Here is a 16067-nt window from a genome sequence, read left to right on the forward strand (position 1 = left end):
TAGTTTTAGTAATTGCATAACATTACCCTTAAATAATATTATCTGCAATAGTCCTTCAAGATACTAATGTGTTCCAATGATTAACTGCACAGTTACAGAATTCACCCTGTGCCTGGCAGACCAGTCAGTGAGTCGTTTGATACACTGCTGACAGCTTTTAATCTTCTGACAGCTCCCCAGAGCAGCTAGAGAAAATTTGACATTCACTACACCTCGGCAGGTTTTAATCAGAAGATCCTGCTGTATGATATATTTGAGAACATCATATTTTTTTATAGTGCCAACCAAGATGTTTAAATGGAATCTGTCAGTAAGATCAACTTCCCAAACTGCACATGTAGGCATGTAGATCTTTGAAATGTTAGTCCATCAACACCTTTATATCTTCTATCTGTTGCTGCATTAGCATTTTCATTAATAAGCAAATGAGGTGTTAAGTGCTCTGGACATGACAGAGCACTTCCCCAGCCTCTGCCTCCTGAAATTGTTTCCCTGCCTAGCAGCAGCCTCTTTAGCTTGATTAATAGCAGACTGTGGCATCTTTCCCCTCAGGACTTATAAGGCATATGATGATCTGTGGCCCATCTTCCGCTTTTTTTCCTTTCATCTTTTTTCAATGAATTCAATGTCTGAAATTAGACTGAAGTGATGTGCTGCAGAGAATCACAGGGGTCTATTACAGATGCTGTGTAGCATTAAATAGAAACTGTGGAACAGAAAAGTTTGAAGCACATGTAAAGTAGAAGAGAAAATGGTTCATTGATTCATGGTGTAGAGCTACTGAGGCAGCAACATCGGCTAATCATTATCCTTTACAGATGACATGGCTCCGTATTTTCCAAGATAGATTTATGCAAGCCATGGGTATACAAATAGTTGGCTCAGTTAATGCCTTGCTATACAGGTGAGTCACAATTAAAGGGGTTGATCAGCTGGATGAAAAAAATATTGTAATGTGTTTAGTGTTAAAATTTATCAAACTTAAACCAATATACGGTACTTTATTTAATAAGCTGTTATTAGTGCTGATTCCTCGCCCTGCTATGTTAGATCACGTTCACACGTTCAGTATTTGGTCAGTATCATAAAGGTCAGGACTGGCCCATAGGGTAACAGGGGAATCCCCCGGTGGGCCCACTCTACGGGCAGTACTTGGCATAATTCACTGGATTCACTCTGTGCAGAAAAAAGCAGCATCTCATCATTCATTAACCAAAATTTGTGAATGAGGGTAGTGTAATATTTTTATGCATGTGAAAAGTGCCTCCCCCCAAAGTCAGTGTTACTGGTGGGCCCTTGGCTGCCCAGTCCGACACTGGTATTGCAAATCAGTATTCAATGTCGGACTGGATTGGCAAAGGCCCACCAATAATATTGACGATTCAGCTACATGCAAAAATAAATAACCTGACCCTAGTACACAAATTTATTTTTGCTTCTTTATAATATTAATTTGGCTAGATTGTTTAATGAAAAATTAGATACCTTTTTCTGCAAATTGTGATTTAAATGTAATTATTAGCAGTCCTTCACAGTGGCCTACCAGAGGATTCTCCTGTTCCCCTGTGGGCCAGTCCGAGCCTGTCAGTATTTGTAAGACAGAACAATCAGAGGAAAATCACCACTTCTCTATTTATCACCCACTCCTGGTTTTGGCTTTCAAATACTGAGGTGAAATACTGATCAAATACTGACCATGTAAACGTCACCTTATTGATGTGTATAAAGAGGTCTGGTTGCCATTTTGATAGCCAGCCCCTTCTTTATCTCCTCATCAGCTGTGACACAGAAAGCTATTGAAATCACCCAAACAGCCTGCCTTCTTCATTCAATGCAATTTCTGGGTGCAGGATGTTTTTTCCAAATGCCGTGTTCTCTTGGTGTGGTGTTTTTCTCATGCATTTTGCTAGCAACAGGGTTTAATAGGTTTTATGTCAGTAGACATCTGACACGTGTAATATATGCAATACATGAGTATTGGAAAGTATTAAACCAGCAATCAAAAACTGCCAAATGTTCAAATCACATAATGAGACTAAGTAAAAAAAAAAAGTAAAATACAGAAGAAAAAGCTTGGTTTTAGAGAAATAAAAAAAATTCTGTATTGCTATACTTGGAAAAAATTGTGTAACAAATTGTGGGGTGCATTATCTCCTATTAATCATTGTAAAAAGGAAAAAAATGTAGGGCTTAGTGAAACAAATGGAATTGTTTTTTTCATTCCAATTTGTGTAAATTCTTGTGTATTAAGGCAATAAGGCTGGTTTCACACTTGCGTTTTTTTGCGCTGTTTTTTAGAGCAAAAAAACGCATGCGTTTTTTGCCCCTATCTTTTACATGGGTGCACATACACATGCGTTTGTACGCGTTTGTATGCTCATGCGTTTTTTTGTAGTGTGCGCTCGGCGCACAAAATGCATCCTGTTGCATTTTTTGTGCGTCCGACTTGCCCCAAAAAGACACATGCGCACGCAATGCGTTTTTTTACAGCAAAACACCCATTATAGTCTATGGGTGCGCATACGTGCGCATTGTAATGCACACGTATGCGCAGAAAAAGCATGCGTTTTTTTAAAAAACACACCAAAACTAGCATAAAAACGCACACAAACGCATGATGCGTTTTTTTCATGCGTTTGTGTGCGCAACAAAACGCACAGCAACAAAACGCAAGTGTGAAAGTAGCCTAATCATAGCAGATTGATGTTGCACCTCTAGAAAAAAAATGCAGTTGCAAAATAATAAAAAAAAAGCTGTCACATTTGGGAACATGACCGTAATGATTTAAAAGTCCAAATTCAAATTTTTGTTATAAATTTCATTTTTTTTTTAAATGAATTCAAAACATAGACTAAATTCACTATGAATGCAAAAGTAAAATGTGTAAAAAAAAACAAAAAAACCTCAGAATAATGTGGACATGTACAGGCATTCCAAAATTATTGACAGATTTGAAAAATGCCAGACTGGAAAATAGGCTGTGTCCTCGTGTCCCAAACAGGCCACATCATTATGGGGTTAAAGGAAATATTGAGCTTTGAAGTAACATCTCTGCAGTCACTTTATCCTGCTGTATAGTGTCCATTTTGGGACATGATCAGATATCAAAGTCAAACATCACAATACTGTCAGTTTGAGGCTACATACCCTGTCTGAGAACTGACTTTGATATCGAACTTTTACATCTGAATATATTTGACTTTGACATATGAATCCCACACCTGACTTTGAAATCTGACTTTGATATGTGACTTAAACATCTGACTTTGATATGTGAATTTGACATCTGCATCTGATATCAGACTTTAACATCAGACTTTGATATGTGACTTTGATATCTGACTCTGAGATCTGATTTGATATTTGACTCTGGCATCTTACTTTGATATCTGACTCTGACACTTATCTTATTGTTTGCTTATTATGTATTACTAGATGGAGGCCGATGCTATCACATCGGGTGGGCGGTAATGTCATGATGGGGCAGGCTTTGCAGCGTTGAGAATCTCTCCCCCCATGTTCTCACCCACCTATCCACTCTCTCTTTCCCCATGTGCTGACTTCTCCCATCTGTGCTCTCTTCTTTGACCTGTCTACCCCATGTGCTATCCCCCTTGTCTGCTGTCTCTCTCCTTCCTGTGCTGTGTTCTCCCCTCAAGTGCTGTCCAGTTTGAGCTGTCTCCCCCCTGTGCTCTGTCTCTCTCACCTCTGTGTCTGACCGTCTCCTTGACAAAGCGGCCTTTCTGTGCCACGAAACGTGCATCGGGGGTTCACTGCCAGGCGTCCCTCCTCCTCCTGTACCCTCTGGTAAGCTCCTTTACCTGTTAACATTTTGGATCACGATCAGCAGTTGTTGTTCTGCTGGCTTTAATTTACCCTCAGGATATATTATTTTTTCTTCCTTTATTTGACCTGGGTTTGGGGATCTGATTAATATTACATCTGACCACAAGGCATTTACATTTTGTAGGGACGTATATATATTCTGGGTGTCTAGTTATTAGATGATGAGAAAATGGAAAACAGTCTTAGGAGCGCAGGAAGGAGACTCAGACAAGAGATGGGTTCTTTATCAGGTGGAAGTTTATTAATGACATAGGGGATGGGGTATTTAAATGGGAAGCAGCCAATCACAATAGTCAAAACAGTCACATGTTATGATAGTCACATGTTACGAAAAGATGACATCATATATTATGAAAAAAAAAAGGAGATAAAAACAACCTATATAAAACGTGGGATAAAACAGCATGAGTTAAACAAGTTTTAAATGTATAAAATGTGCAAAAAGGAGCAATAAAATAATATACATAAAAATGAATAAAATTATTAACAGGCTAGTAGACCAGTAAAAAGACCAATAAAAAAGCGAGAACCCATATTAATAATAAAATAGCATCTAAGTAAAATGCACTGATGATAAAAAAGGCCAAATAAAATTATCTGGTCACTTTATCAATGGTTAAATTCAGACCTTCAGGGGCAAGTGTGCCAAGCTTGAATATCCAAAAACTTTCTCTATTGATTAAACTGTTGAAGCGATCAGCCACTTCATCAGGTATGTGGTCAATAATCATTAGTTTCAAAGTTTTAGGATTTTTTTGATGCACAGTTAAAAAATGTTTAGAAAGGCTGTGCAGGAGAAAGCCATTTCGGATATTCTGTCGATGCTTGTTCAATCTAGCATGCATCGTTTGTATGGTTCGGCCTACGTACTGTAGGCCGCAACCACATTCAATCAAGTATACCACAAAACTGGATTGACAGTTAACATGAAAATTAATTTTATATGAGGTACCTGTAGTGTTGCATTTAACCCTTCCTGGATTTAGGATCCCCTATTCATTATAACCTCCCCGCCCGCTCCCTATCCTCTCTCCCAATTTCTCTGAACCCTGGTTGCTATGCATGTAGAGCCCCCAAATGTCTTTGTTGCACCTCCATTTTAAATGGGGTACATGAATTAAATGCAACACTACAGGTACCTCATATAAAATTAATTTTCATGTTAACTGTCAATCCATTTTTGTGGTATACTTGATTGAATGTGGTTGCGGCCTACAGTACGTAGGTCGAACCATACAAACGATGCATGCTAGATTGAACAAGCATCGACAGAATAACCAAAATGGCTTTCTCCTGCACAGCCTTTCTAAACATTTTTTAACTGTGCATCAAAAAAATCCCAAAACTTTGAAACTAACGATTATTGACCACATATGTGATACCGTGGCTGATCGCTTTACCAGTTTAATCAATAGAGAAAGCTTTTGGATATTCAAGCTTGGCACACTTGCCCCAGAAGGTCTGATTTTAAGTATTGATAAAGTGACCAGATAATTTTATTTGCCTTTTTATCATCAGTGCATTTTACTTAGATGCTATTTTATTATTAATATGGGTTCTCGCTTTTTTATTGGTCTTTTTACTGGTCTACTAACCTGTTAATAATTTTATTCATTTTTATGTATATTATTTTATTGCTCCTTTTTGCACATTTTATACCTTTAAAACTTGTTTAACTCATGCTGTTTTATCACGTTTTATATAGGTTGTTTTTATCTCCTTTTTTTTTATAATATATGATGTCATCTTGTCGTAACGTGACTATCATAACATGTGACTGTTTTGACTGTTGTGATTGGCTGCTTCCCATTTAAATATCCCATCCCCTATGTCATTAATAGACTTCCACCTGATGAAGATGGATCCTCTGTCGAAACGCATTGTGGTTTAAACCCATCTCTTGTCTGAGTCTCCTTCCTGCGCTCCTAAGACTGTTTTCCATTTTCTCCTTGCTCCTATTCTCCATTGGAGGTTTTCGGCTGGAGCTGCGGTGAAGACCTGACATCCTTGTCTGCCCCTGTTTTTTTCCTAAGCGCTCCTTTATGACCGCTTATCACTTACTCTTAGTCATTAGATGAAGCCTATATTATGTACATGAGGGAAGTTTTTCCTTCTTAGATGGAGGAGTGGGCAGTTGTGGGTGTGTTTTCATCTGCATATTAATTGGCACTTAATTATGACTCTATGCACTTTGTATGTTATTTAATGAAATTTATTGATACTTTTTGCATTTCATCATTTTGCTCTTTTGTTTTTTTTTTTTGGTTTTTTTCTCTGGTTCTAAGCTCCTGGGCAGGGGAGGAAGCAAAAGGCAATACTGACATTACAGCAGGAGATTGCAGAGGATACATTTTGTGAGGTAAAATATTGTTTATAAACAGTCAGTGAAATATTTTACCTCACAAAATGAATTCTCTGTGATCCCCTGCTGTAATGTCAGTATTGTCTTTTGCTTCCTCCCCTGCCCAGGAGATGTGGTATGCTCCGTACACGGTCAGACACAGACAATTTTTAAAATGAACTTTCGTTCGTGGGAAAATCCCTTTAATGTGACCGGCTTCCTTTGCCTGTAGACACGTCGCGCATCTGCCGCCAGGATCAGCTAATGATTCACTGCGCCTGAGCGGAATTTACGCAGGCACAGTGCGATGGTGTTCCACTGGTGGTACCGCGCAAGAGGCTGCGTGAGTGTGTGTGTGTGTGGTGCGTACAGCATATATAGTGTGTGTGTGGTGCGGTGGTGTTCCGCTGGTGGTACCGCGCATGGGATCGCAGGCCCTATCTATTTCTTATAACTAAACAGACAATAAAAAAATGGCATGAAATGGCCGAGAGGCTTTATTAGGGTTACTTTTTAAAATAAATGAATAAATATAAAATTAATTAATACTAGATAACCAAAGTTCTCAAAGTCCATATAAGAACCAATGAACTCAGGACCGTTTTTAGAATTAAAACTTTCCCCTCAAAAAAGCCTCCTGACGACTCTCTTTTGATGAACGTAGCAACCTCCAGGGAGAAAACCTGAGGGCGGGGTATAAATAGCTCACCTTCCCGCACTTTTTCCACCAGAGTGACATCTGACAGACGACCAGGCCAGCCAATCAGGGCGCTCACCTGTCTCTGTTACTTGACAACAGGGACTGTTAACCCTTTACCTTTCTGCTCATGAGGATCCTCATGAGAACTTAAGGCGTCTATAAAAGCATAAAGTGGATAACAGCATAACAGTACTAACCCTCATTTAACATCCTTTAAAACTTAAGTGCCACGAAGCCATGTAGTCCCTGCTCTAATTGCTATGGGGGCTGTCCAATAGGTTGGTGCCAGCAGCAGTTTCCATATTGAGACACCCATCACTTGGGTGTCCCAATATGGCGTTCGCTGAAATTCCTCCGCTTGAAATTCTGGTATACGGTGACATCTGGACAGAACAGGAAATGAAAACATTACAAGACAATTATATAAATAGATTGCCTAAATATCTAATCAAATATACAATGAACTTTTAGCTTAATGGTAAGGCTTTTGTGTCACACATAGCTTTGGTTTTGAAAGGATAATAATAAAAAAAGTTAACTGTCCGCTACTGGGACTTGAACCCAAAACTCTTTGTCTTTAAGCCAGCACAATTAACAATAAGTTATACACTCAAAGAAATATGGGCCTTCTGTTTGGTTATGTGATTTTCAAACATGTCTGACACTCACAGGGACTTTCACACTGACCACTTACAAGCCAAAGTCAAATGATGTTTGACTTTGATATCTGACTTTCTTCATACCCTGTTAAATTTAGGACATGGTGTGAAGAAAGTCAGATATCACAATCACACATCATTTGAATTTGGATTGAAGGACATAACCAAACAGAAGGCTCTGCACACTTTGAGTTTATGTGCACTGGCTTATAGACAGAGTTATGGTTTCAAATCTCATTAGTGGACAGTTAACGTTTTTGTATTATTATCCTTTCAAACCAAAACTGTGTGACACAGATACAGTCATGGCCAAAAGTATTGACACCCCTGCAATTCTGTCAGATAATACTCAGTTTCTTCCTGAAAATGATTGCAAACACAAATTCTTTGGTATTATTATCTTCATTTAATTTGTCTTAAATGAAAAAACACAAAAGAGAATGAAGCAAAAAGCAAAACATTGATCATTTCACACAAAACTCCAAAAATGGGCCGGACAAAAGTATTGGCACCCTCAGCCTAATACTTGGTTGCACAACCTTTAGCCAAAATAACTGCGACCAACCACTTCCGGTAACCATCAATGAGTTTCTTACAATGCTCTGCTGGAATATTAGATCATTCTTCTTTGGCAAACTACTCCAGGTCCCTGATATTTGAAGGGTGCCTTCTCCAAACTGCCATTTTTAGATCTCTCCACAGGTGTTCTATGGGATTCAGGTCTGGACTCATTGCTGGCCACCTTAGAAGTCTCCAGTGCTTTCTCTCAAACCATTTTCTAGTGCTTTTTGAAGTGTGTTTTGGGTTATTGTCCTGCTGGAAGATCCATGACCTCTGAGGTAGACCCAGCTTTCTCACACTGGGCCCTAAATTATGCTGCAAAATTTGTTGGTAGTCTTCTGACTTCATAATGCCATGCACACGGTCAAGCAGTCCAGTGCCAGAGGCAGCAAAGCAACCCCAAAACATCAGGGAACCTCCGCCATGTTTGACTGTAGGGACCGTGTACTTTTCTTTGAATGCCTCTTTTTTCTCCTGTAAACTCTATGTTGATGCTTTTGCCCTAAAAGCTCTACTTTTGTCTCATCTGACCAAAGAACATTCTTCCAAAATGTTTTAGGCTTTTTCAGGTAAGTTTTGGCAAACTCCAGCCTGGCTTTTTTATGTCTCGGGGTAAGAAGTGGGGTCTTCCTGGGTCTCCTACCATACAGTCCCTTTTCATTCAGATGCCGACGGATAGTACGGGTTGACACTGTTGTACCCTCGGACTGCAGGGCAGCTTGAACTTGTTTGGATGTTAGTCGAGGTTCTTTATCCAACATCCGCACAATCTTGCGTTGAAATCTCTTGTCAATTTTTCTTTTCCGTCCACATCTAGGGAGGTTAGCCACAGTGCCATGGGCTTTAAACTTCTTGATGACACTGCGCACAGTAGACACAGGAACATTCAGGTCTTTGGAGATGGACTTGTAGCCTTGAGATTGCTCATGATTCCTCACAATTTGGTTTCTCAAGTCCTCAGACAGTTCTTTGGTCTTCTTTCTTTTCTCCATGCTCAATGTGGTACACACAAGGACACAGGACAGAGGTTGAGTCAACTTTAATCCATGTCAACTGGCTGCAAGTGTGATTTAGTTATTGCCAACACCTGTTAGGTGCCACAGGTAAGTTACAGGTGCTGCTAATTACACAAATTAGAGAAGCATCACAGGATTTTTCGAACAGTGCCAATACTTTTGTCCACCCTCTTTTTTATGTTTGGTGTGGAATTATATCCAATTTGACTTTAGGACAATTCTTTTTGTGTTTTTTCATTTAAGACAAATTAAATGATGATAATAATACCAAAGAATTTGTGTTTGCAATCATTTTCAGGAAGAAACTGAGTATTATCTGACAGAGTGGCAGGGGTGTCAATACTTTTGGCCATGACTGTACCTTGCCATTAAGCTATAGGTTCATAATTTATTAGATTAAATATTTAGCAATATATAATAAGCATACAATACGTTGAGTCAGATATCAAAGTGAGGTGTCTAATGTCAAACTCAGATATCAAAGTCAGATACCAGATTCAGATGTCAAAGTCACATATTAAAGTCAGATACCAGATTCAGATGTCAAAGTCACATATTAAAGTCAGATACCAGATTCAGATGTCAAAGTCACATATTAAAGTCAGATACCAGATTCAGATGTCAAAGTCACATATTAAAGTCAGATACCAGATTCAGATGTCAAAGTCACATATTAAAGGCAGATACCAGATTCAGATGTCACAGTCACATATCAAAATGAGATGTCGAAGTCAGTTCTCAGACAGGGTATTTAGCCTCAAAGTGACATTTTTGTGATGTTTGACTTTGATAGCTGATCATGTCCTAAAATGGACTCTGTCCTGCTGCGACCTCTTGAAAATCCTTTGCTATTAAATAAAAATGTACCGTACCTAATGCTCTCATAATAAAAACAGGAAATAAAGGTTTGGGTGACTACATTTGTTTCTATAGGAACTTATAGATCTACTGTAGTCATTTTTTTCTGCAACGTTTGTTGAAAGACAAATGTGTGAACATATTGGGAGCTTCCTAGCTAATCACGTGCATTACAAGACTGAAAGCATTGTAATGAATTATTTTCCAGTAATGAAATTCAGTTTAATTATAAACAAGAAAGTCTTTATAGCTGAATCCCCTTAAGGTCCTGTTACGTTGCACTAAGTGCGCCGATCAGCTACTTGTTTGCCGCTTGTCGTTTAATAACCTCTTTACACAGGCTCAGATTTGCACTGAATAATCTGTGATAGATCAGTCAGTTGGAATAGGAAGCAATTTTTCTCAGCAAATTTTTTCCAATCAAAAACGTCAGGAAAACACTAAAAAAAATGCTCGGGCATCTTTAGAGTCTTGTGGAGTTCAGAGCGGAAATGCCTGAAGAATGGTCAGCTGACTTTTTTATAAATGTTTGGTGCCTTTAGAAAACTGAAGTGGTTAAAAGACACCCGATAGACTGAACATAGGAACGTCAAGTCGTTGTTACATAGAAATGAAAATGTTCATTCTTTTGAGCATTTACTTATCGCTTTTTCAGGTGGTTTCTGGAGCAGAATCCTCCTGAAAAAGAGGTGCTGTGCACAACCTCTAAAGGTACTGTCACACTAAGTGATATCGCTATCAATATCGCTATAACTTGTGACGTTATAGTAATATTGCTAGCGATATCGCTGTGTCTGATACTTACCTCCGACCCGCTCCCCCGCTGGTTATCGCTGATCGCGCGAGAACGTCCTGGACCGTTTCTCATCGTCAGCTTCCTGCGGCGCTTCCTGTGGAGAGACGAGCGTAGAGCCGGGTGGGAGGACGCAGGATCGCCTAGTGTGACAGGTAAGTAGCGACCCCCGTCCCCAGCGATGTTGCTGGTGAGATCTGCCTGTCGCTGGTCGGGATCACTGGTGCATCGCTAAGTGTGACAGTACCTTTACACAGAGCAATGTGCTGCCAAGGACAATGATCATTCTGCAACAAAAAGATCATTTCACCCAACGAACAAGCATTTCCGTTATTGACAGTTTTTTTAGACTGTGCGATTATCGGGAATGTGCATTTCTAAGAACATTCGTTCACGATAAATGTGCAGTGTAAATGCAGCTTTACTGTAATTGGAAAAAAGCTTCTGCCTACTTCGCATTGTCACTACGTGTTCATGTTTCGCAGTGTTGGGCCATAATTATTAAGCTATGCTATCAGCAGGAAGAATGGCCTTACAGATCCGCACTGACACTGGTTCATCATGACACTTGTAAAGATTTCTTACACCTGCTTTACCAAGACAAGAATCACTGCTGCTGAAGAAAGATCATTTTTCTGAACAGTTCTCCTTTGTGCTATCACTACGTCCCATAAATGAAACATTGCCTATTTCCCTGCAATGTCCACAAATTCGCTTTCTTTATGGCAGTGATTTGTCTTTGAAGCCCTGGTTATCAGTGGGGCTGAGCTGCTTCTATTTCACCATGAACTCCTCTCCACATTTCTTGGCTGCATCCTTGAGCCAGAAGAGTCTTGGGACCAATAAAGCATTTGTGCTCAGTTTAGCTCTTTATACTGAGCATTTTCCACTGTGCTATTACTGGCAAATGTTTTATGAACCCGGCACAAGGTTAAACCAATAAATAAAGCGTGCTAGTCACAGTAAGTTTACTTCTCAAGATGCATTTTGTTGCTGCCACATTCCAAGAATTTGGACAACAATAAAGCATCGTATTTTCCATCCATACAGTAACAGCTATAGAAAGGGAAAAAGCGCAGGAATACAAAACCAGACATAGCCGTCTCCCTTTCCCAGGCAGGGCCCTTCACATTATTACACGTTGGATGCCCTAATAACACTGAACCAAAGTTTCCTAAAGTGTTGGAACAAGGCTTTTCATACGTGTCCCCTTCTCATTCTCTTTTTCAGAAAAACTGAGAGAAGTCACATAAACCATTCTAGGATAATGGAGACTTCTGAGTAGGACTCACTCTTTCTGTTCCCATGATTGGCACCTTAGTGGGAAATGTACCGGGTGAGGCAGAGCTTTGATTAGTATTCATTGAACAAATACAGATTCTATCATTTAACCGCGACAAGTGGGCACACCAGACGTGGTCCTGGTGGAAGGGATAAAAGTGGTATCATAGCTGCTAAGTTCCCCATGTTGTTGTACACAAAGAAATGATGCTGCTTTGTAAGGATCAGAAATCGTTTGCATTAGGATATGTTCACATTAGAGATGATGGAATCATTTGAAATTCTAATTGGAGGTACTTTAATTTCACCAAAAAGATGTGTATAACACTCTCAGGTGTCCCAGGACTGTATCTAACCCTATTCAAGATTTTTGGCGGAAACACCTATGTGGCTATAGGTAAAGGGTGATAGTTGTTTTTCACTGCTGTTTTGGCACACACTGTACAGTATGTTCAGGGTGTTTTGGCTTTTCTTAATGTATTTCTGTTGCTAAACAGTTAGCTGTGACATCTTCCCACTAAGCAGGCTTGTCTCAAAACAGTTGCTGCACTGCATTCCCTGCCTCGGCTTTTATATTGGCTATTATAGGCTGTCCTAGCCTTTGTGCTATATTATGTGACAACTGTGCTACACTATCTGATGTGACATATACAAGGTAGTATTGGAAAGCCTGCCAACGCCTTTGGTCATGTGAGCCTTGTCTTTCTGATGCAATCTTCTAAATTGTGTAAAATAGCGGTGTGCATTGGCAATTTGCCCAAATTTAATCGGAAATTGTTCAATTTTGCCGGGTTTAGTGAACTTCCTAAGACTTGATATGAGCAAATGGATTTGATGGGAATCCAATTCATCTTTAGTTCTGAGTATTATCAGAGGCATACTGGCGGAGGATTCCTAGGGATTTGACATTTGAGATACAGGTAGAATTACTGTATACTACAGTCACGCCCGTCACCTTGACTGTATATTGGTGATATACAGTACCATATTTCCACCTGTTCTATAGTATCCCTGTACATACAGTGCTGTAATTGTGCTGTTGAGTTGACAATCATTTCTGCATGACAGTGGAACGTATCAGACATTAGGCTGTGCAGAAATGCTATTTTGCTGGAGATATCCCCCTGAATGATTTCAACTTTGAGTAATTTCACTTCCTTTGATAGAGAAAGATATATTATAGTCCATTCACGTTCTACCACTAGAGCTCTTCATGCTATGTCTTTCAATGCTTTACACAAAGGATGTAATGATTTCTATTCTTCGCTCATCGCACCGTGATCTATCTACAGCAAGTGGCGTTAAAGCTAGGATAGGTACTACCGCAGTGATGCAAACTGCACTCATCTGGGGACAAACTGAGCTCACCCATAATACATATCCATTACTATAGATCCCATTCACTGGGGTATAATTTCGGTTTCAGCAGTTTATTTCACGTTGTGTATAGAGTTGATTATATCCATTGTGATGGATGCCAGATAAGCAGCAAAGTGACATGCACACAAAGGATAATACACTGAAAGATGAAGTGGAATTGGCCATCGAGCAGCACCAGGCTGAAGTATAACCTATCCAATCACTATACAAAAGAAGAAAGTGGCACCACAGATAGAAAACCTGTAATGTCATATTAGAGAATCGCCTATAGATATGGCACAGTGCAGTAATATAAGGGAGCAGAAATTGACTTTGCTGCCCTGCTTCTTCAAGTGACATAATAAAGAATATGTCAGTACTCGTTAGGTCAGCCGTCCTGAACCGCAGATGATGGAAGGTCCAGGACCGGTCCTGTCCAGCAGCCTCCTGCAATTTAAAGTCTATTCTTCCCACTAATCATGTTATCGTTCCCGTGTGGGCGTGAGTGACATGAGTCACATGAGTGGCGTCACCGCCAGTTCTTTGTAAATCTCGTGGCTGACTGAGTCCTGTGTTACCGCTGCCTCCCTTGGCATGCACAGCGCACCGATGAAGCCAGGGAGCGTACACCTGGCTTCAATGCGCAGTGCCATGGAGGAAGAATCTGTGTTTTCGCATGCAAGTCAGGTTACTCACACCTACAGGGGCGTGATAACATGTTTAATAAGAACAAAACAATGCTCCACGACTAGTCACCCACTAATTAGCATATATTAAAGCCCAATTTTAGAACTAGTTTTATTGAGATTCCAAAATCTATAAGTCATAATAGGGGGACTTGTAGGAAGTACATAAAGGGTTAAATAGACATGATGGTGGTTTGCGGCGCTTTGAAGCTGTCAGGTTCCCTTTTAATTTTTTTCTTTTTTTTGTGCATGTAAAAGTCACTCAGACAAGTGAGTGTAGTAGTAGAGAATTGGTGACTGTAGCAGTAATTGGCATTGTAGCTAAATAAGTGCTCATGCACACAAGATCGGTATGATCGGTAAGAGCCTGTATGATTCGATCACTCAGTATAGTATATAGGTGCAGAGATGGTTTTCATGGATTGTATAAGTGGTGTCACAAGTTACAAGTCTTATTATGACCTTATTCTGTTGGACATTGGGTGCCTTGTGGAGTCACCATATGGTACCATACAGAGTGCCTCTGGCGCGGTAATAGAAGCCCATTGGCAACATGAGATACATAAGGTTATCGTCATTCCTGACCTATGCTGAATTCTGAATTTGGTGACAACTGCTGCAGACAATTATGTGGAATAATTTTATAAAACTACGACTGTGCCCAGATTTGGTCTCCTTTTGGTGATTCAGCGGCACAGATGTACAGGATTATCCAGACGTTGCAAAATAGTGTCTTCAAGTGAAGTGTTATTTTCATTTTCATGCAACTGATTAGCGCGATATTGTTAGCCACTTGTCTTCTGAGATTTCTTAAAATAGGCTCAGAATGTAACTGTTCATCATTGCCTATTAGTTGAAACAAATTCCTGCCCTGGTTGCAATTAGTAGACACAGCAGCGGCTCCTCGTGATCTGTGGCACAAATCATACCGCCTTATTTTTTATGGCTTCTTTGTTTCTCATAAATAATGATCTGGAGGTTCTGCGGACACAAATTCTACACTTGATTCTATATTCTGGCACTTAACCTCCCGATCTGTGCGGCTTTACAGTAGTCATTCTTTTCCTCTTGAACCGTGTTGTTTTTCACTCATTGGTTTGTCGTGTACATTGGTAAAACCAGTTAAGTGCCCTTATTAACGTGCAGAAATGTGAAGATTTGAGATTTGATAGTTCAGTTTATGCTAATTGATGGTGGAAATCTGTTAACGACCATCAGTTATAGGAGTCACAAATTGTCTGTTGTGAATGATGACTACATCTGTATATTAGAGTTTATTATGGATAACTCCCCCGTATCAATCAGATATGGTTTATTTAGGAGCCATAGTGTGCTGGAGTGGTTCAGAATCTTAGATCAATCTTGACATTTCAAGTCTATGGGTCTGTGAGAAAAATCGGACAGTACTCTGATGCCATCAATGTGCCATCCGTGTGTAGGCCATTTCTCACCCACTGTTTGATAGGAGAAAGCTGACAATACTCTTATCAGTTTTTTTTTTACATTTGAGAAAAACTGATGAAACACGCTGATGTGAAAACGTGACACACGGATGAAAATCTAACCAGAACACTGAGATCGGACAGCTTTTTCCGTAAAATAAAAATGACTGCCGTTTTACTTCTTATAGCTGGCATGCTGCAGTGAGCAGGACTGCCGTGAAGGCTTCCTAGCAGCACTGATAGATTACATAGGCCGCCTATGATGTTGTCACGATAATTTGCCATTGTTTCAGGTTGTCTTGCCCCAAAAGTTTTAACTGGCAATGCAGTGTAGTCTTGAATGTAATGAAAGGAACAAATGGATAATCAGCTTCTTGTAGGCAACAAGATTATTTGTCTCCTTCATTATAATATGAAAAAAAGCAGATTGACGCCATATACTGACTTTTTTTGTCCACTTGTGCTATACTGAATCACATAAGATCTTCGAGCCGAGCAGGAGTTAATAGTTCACTTAGAAGTCAG

The 16067-nt window shown here is 39.7% G+C and overlaps 1 protein-coding gene across 3 annotated transcripts in view; it reads left to right on the forward strand.

Moving 5' to 3' along the window:
• The window catches only part of PPM1L (protein phosphatase, Mg2+/Mn2+ dependent 1L), a 286940-nt gene that overhangs the window by 255485 nt on the left and 15388 nt on the right, over positions 1–16067 (forward strand). Inside the window, exon 1 of one of the 3 annotated variants that reach the window (XM_073578963.1) lies at positions 470–904. The exons of the other annotated variants lie outside the window; for them this stretch is intronic. Within the exon in view, the coding sequence (XP_073435064.1) occupies positions 889–904 (16 nt within the window). The 5' untranslated portion in view covers positions 470–888. Of the gene's footprint in view, positions 1–469; positions 905–16067 lie in introns of those variants that run through there. 3 annotated transcript variants of the gene reach the window in all.

The sequence above is a fragment of the Dendrobates tinctorius genome, unplaced genomic scaffold, assembly GCF_039654945.1.
Source record: "Dendrobates tinctorius isolate UK_male_01 unplaced genomic scaffold, ASM3965494v1 ptg000060l, whole genome shotgun sequence".
NCBI lineage: Eukaryota > Metazoa > Chordata > Amphibia > Anura > Dendrobatidae > Dendrobates > Dendrobates tinctorius.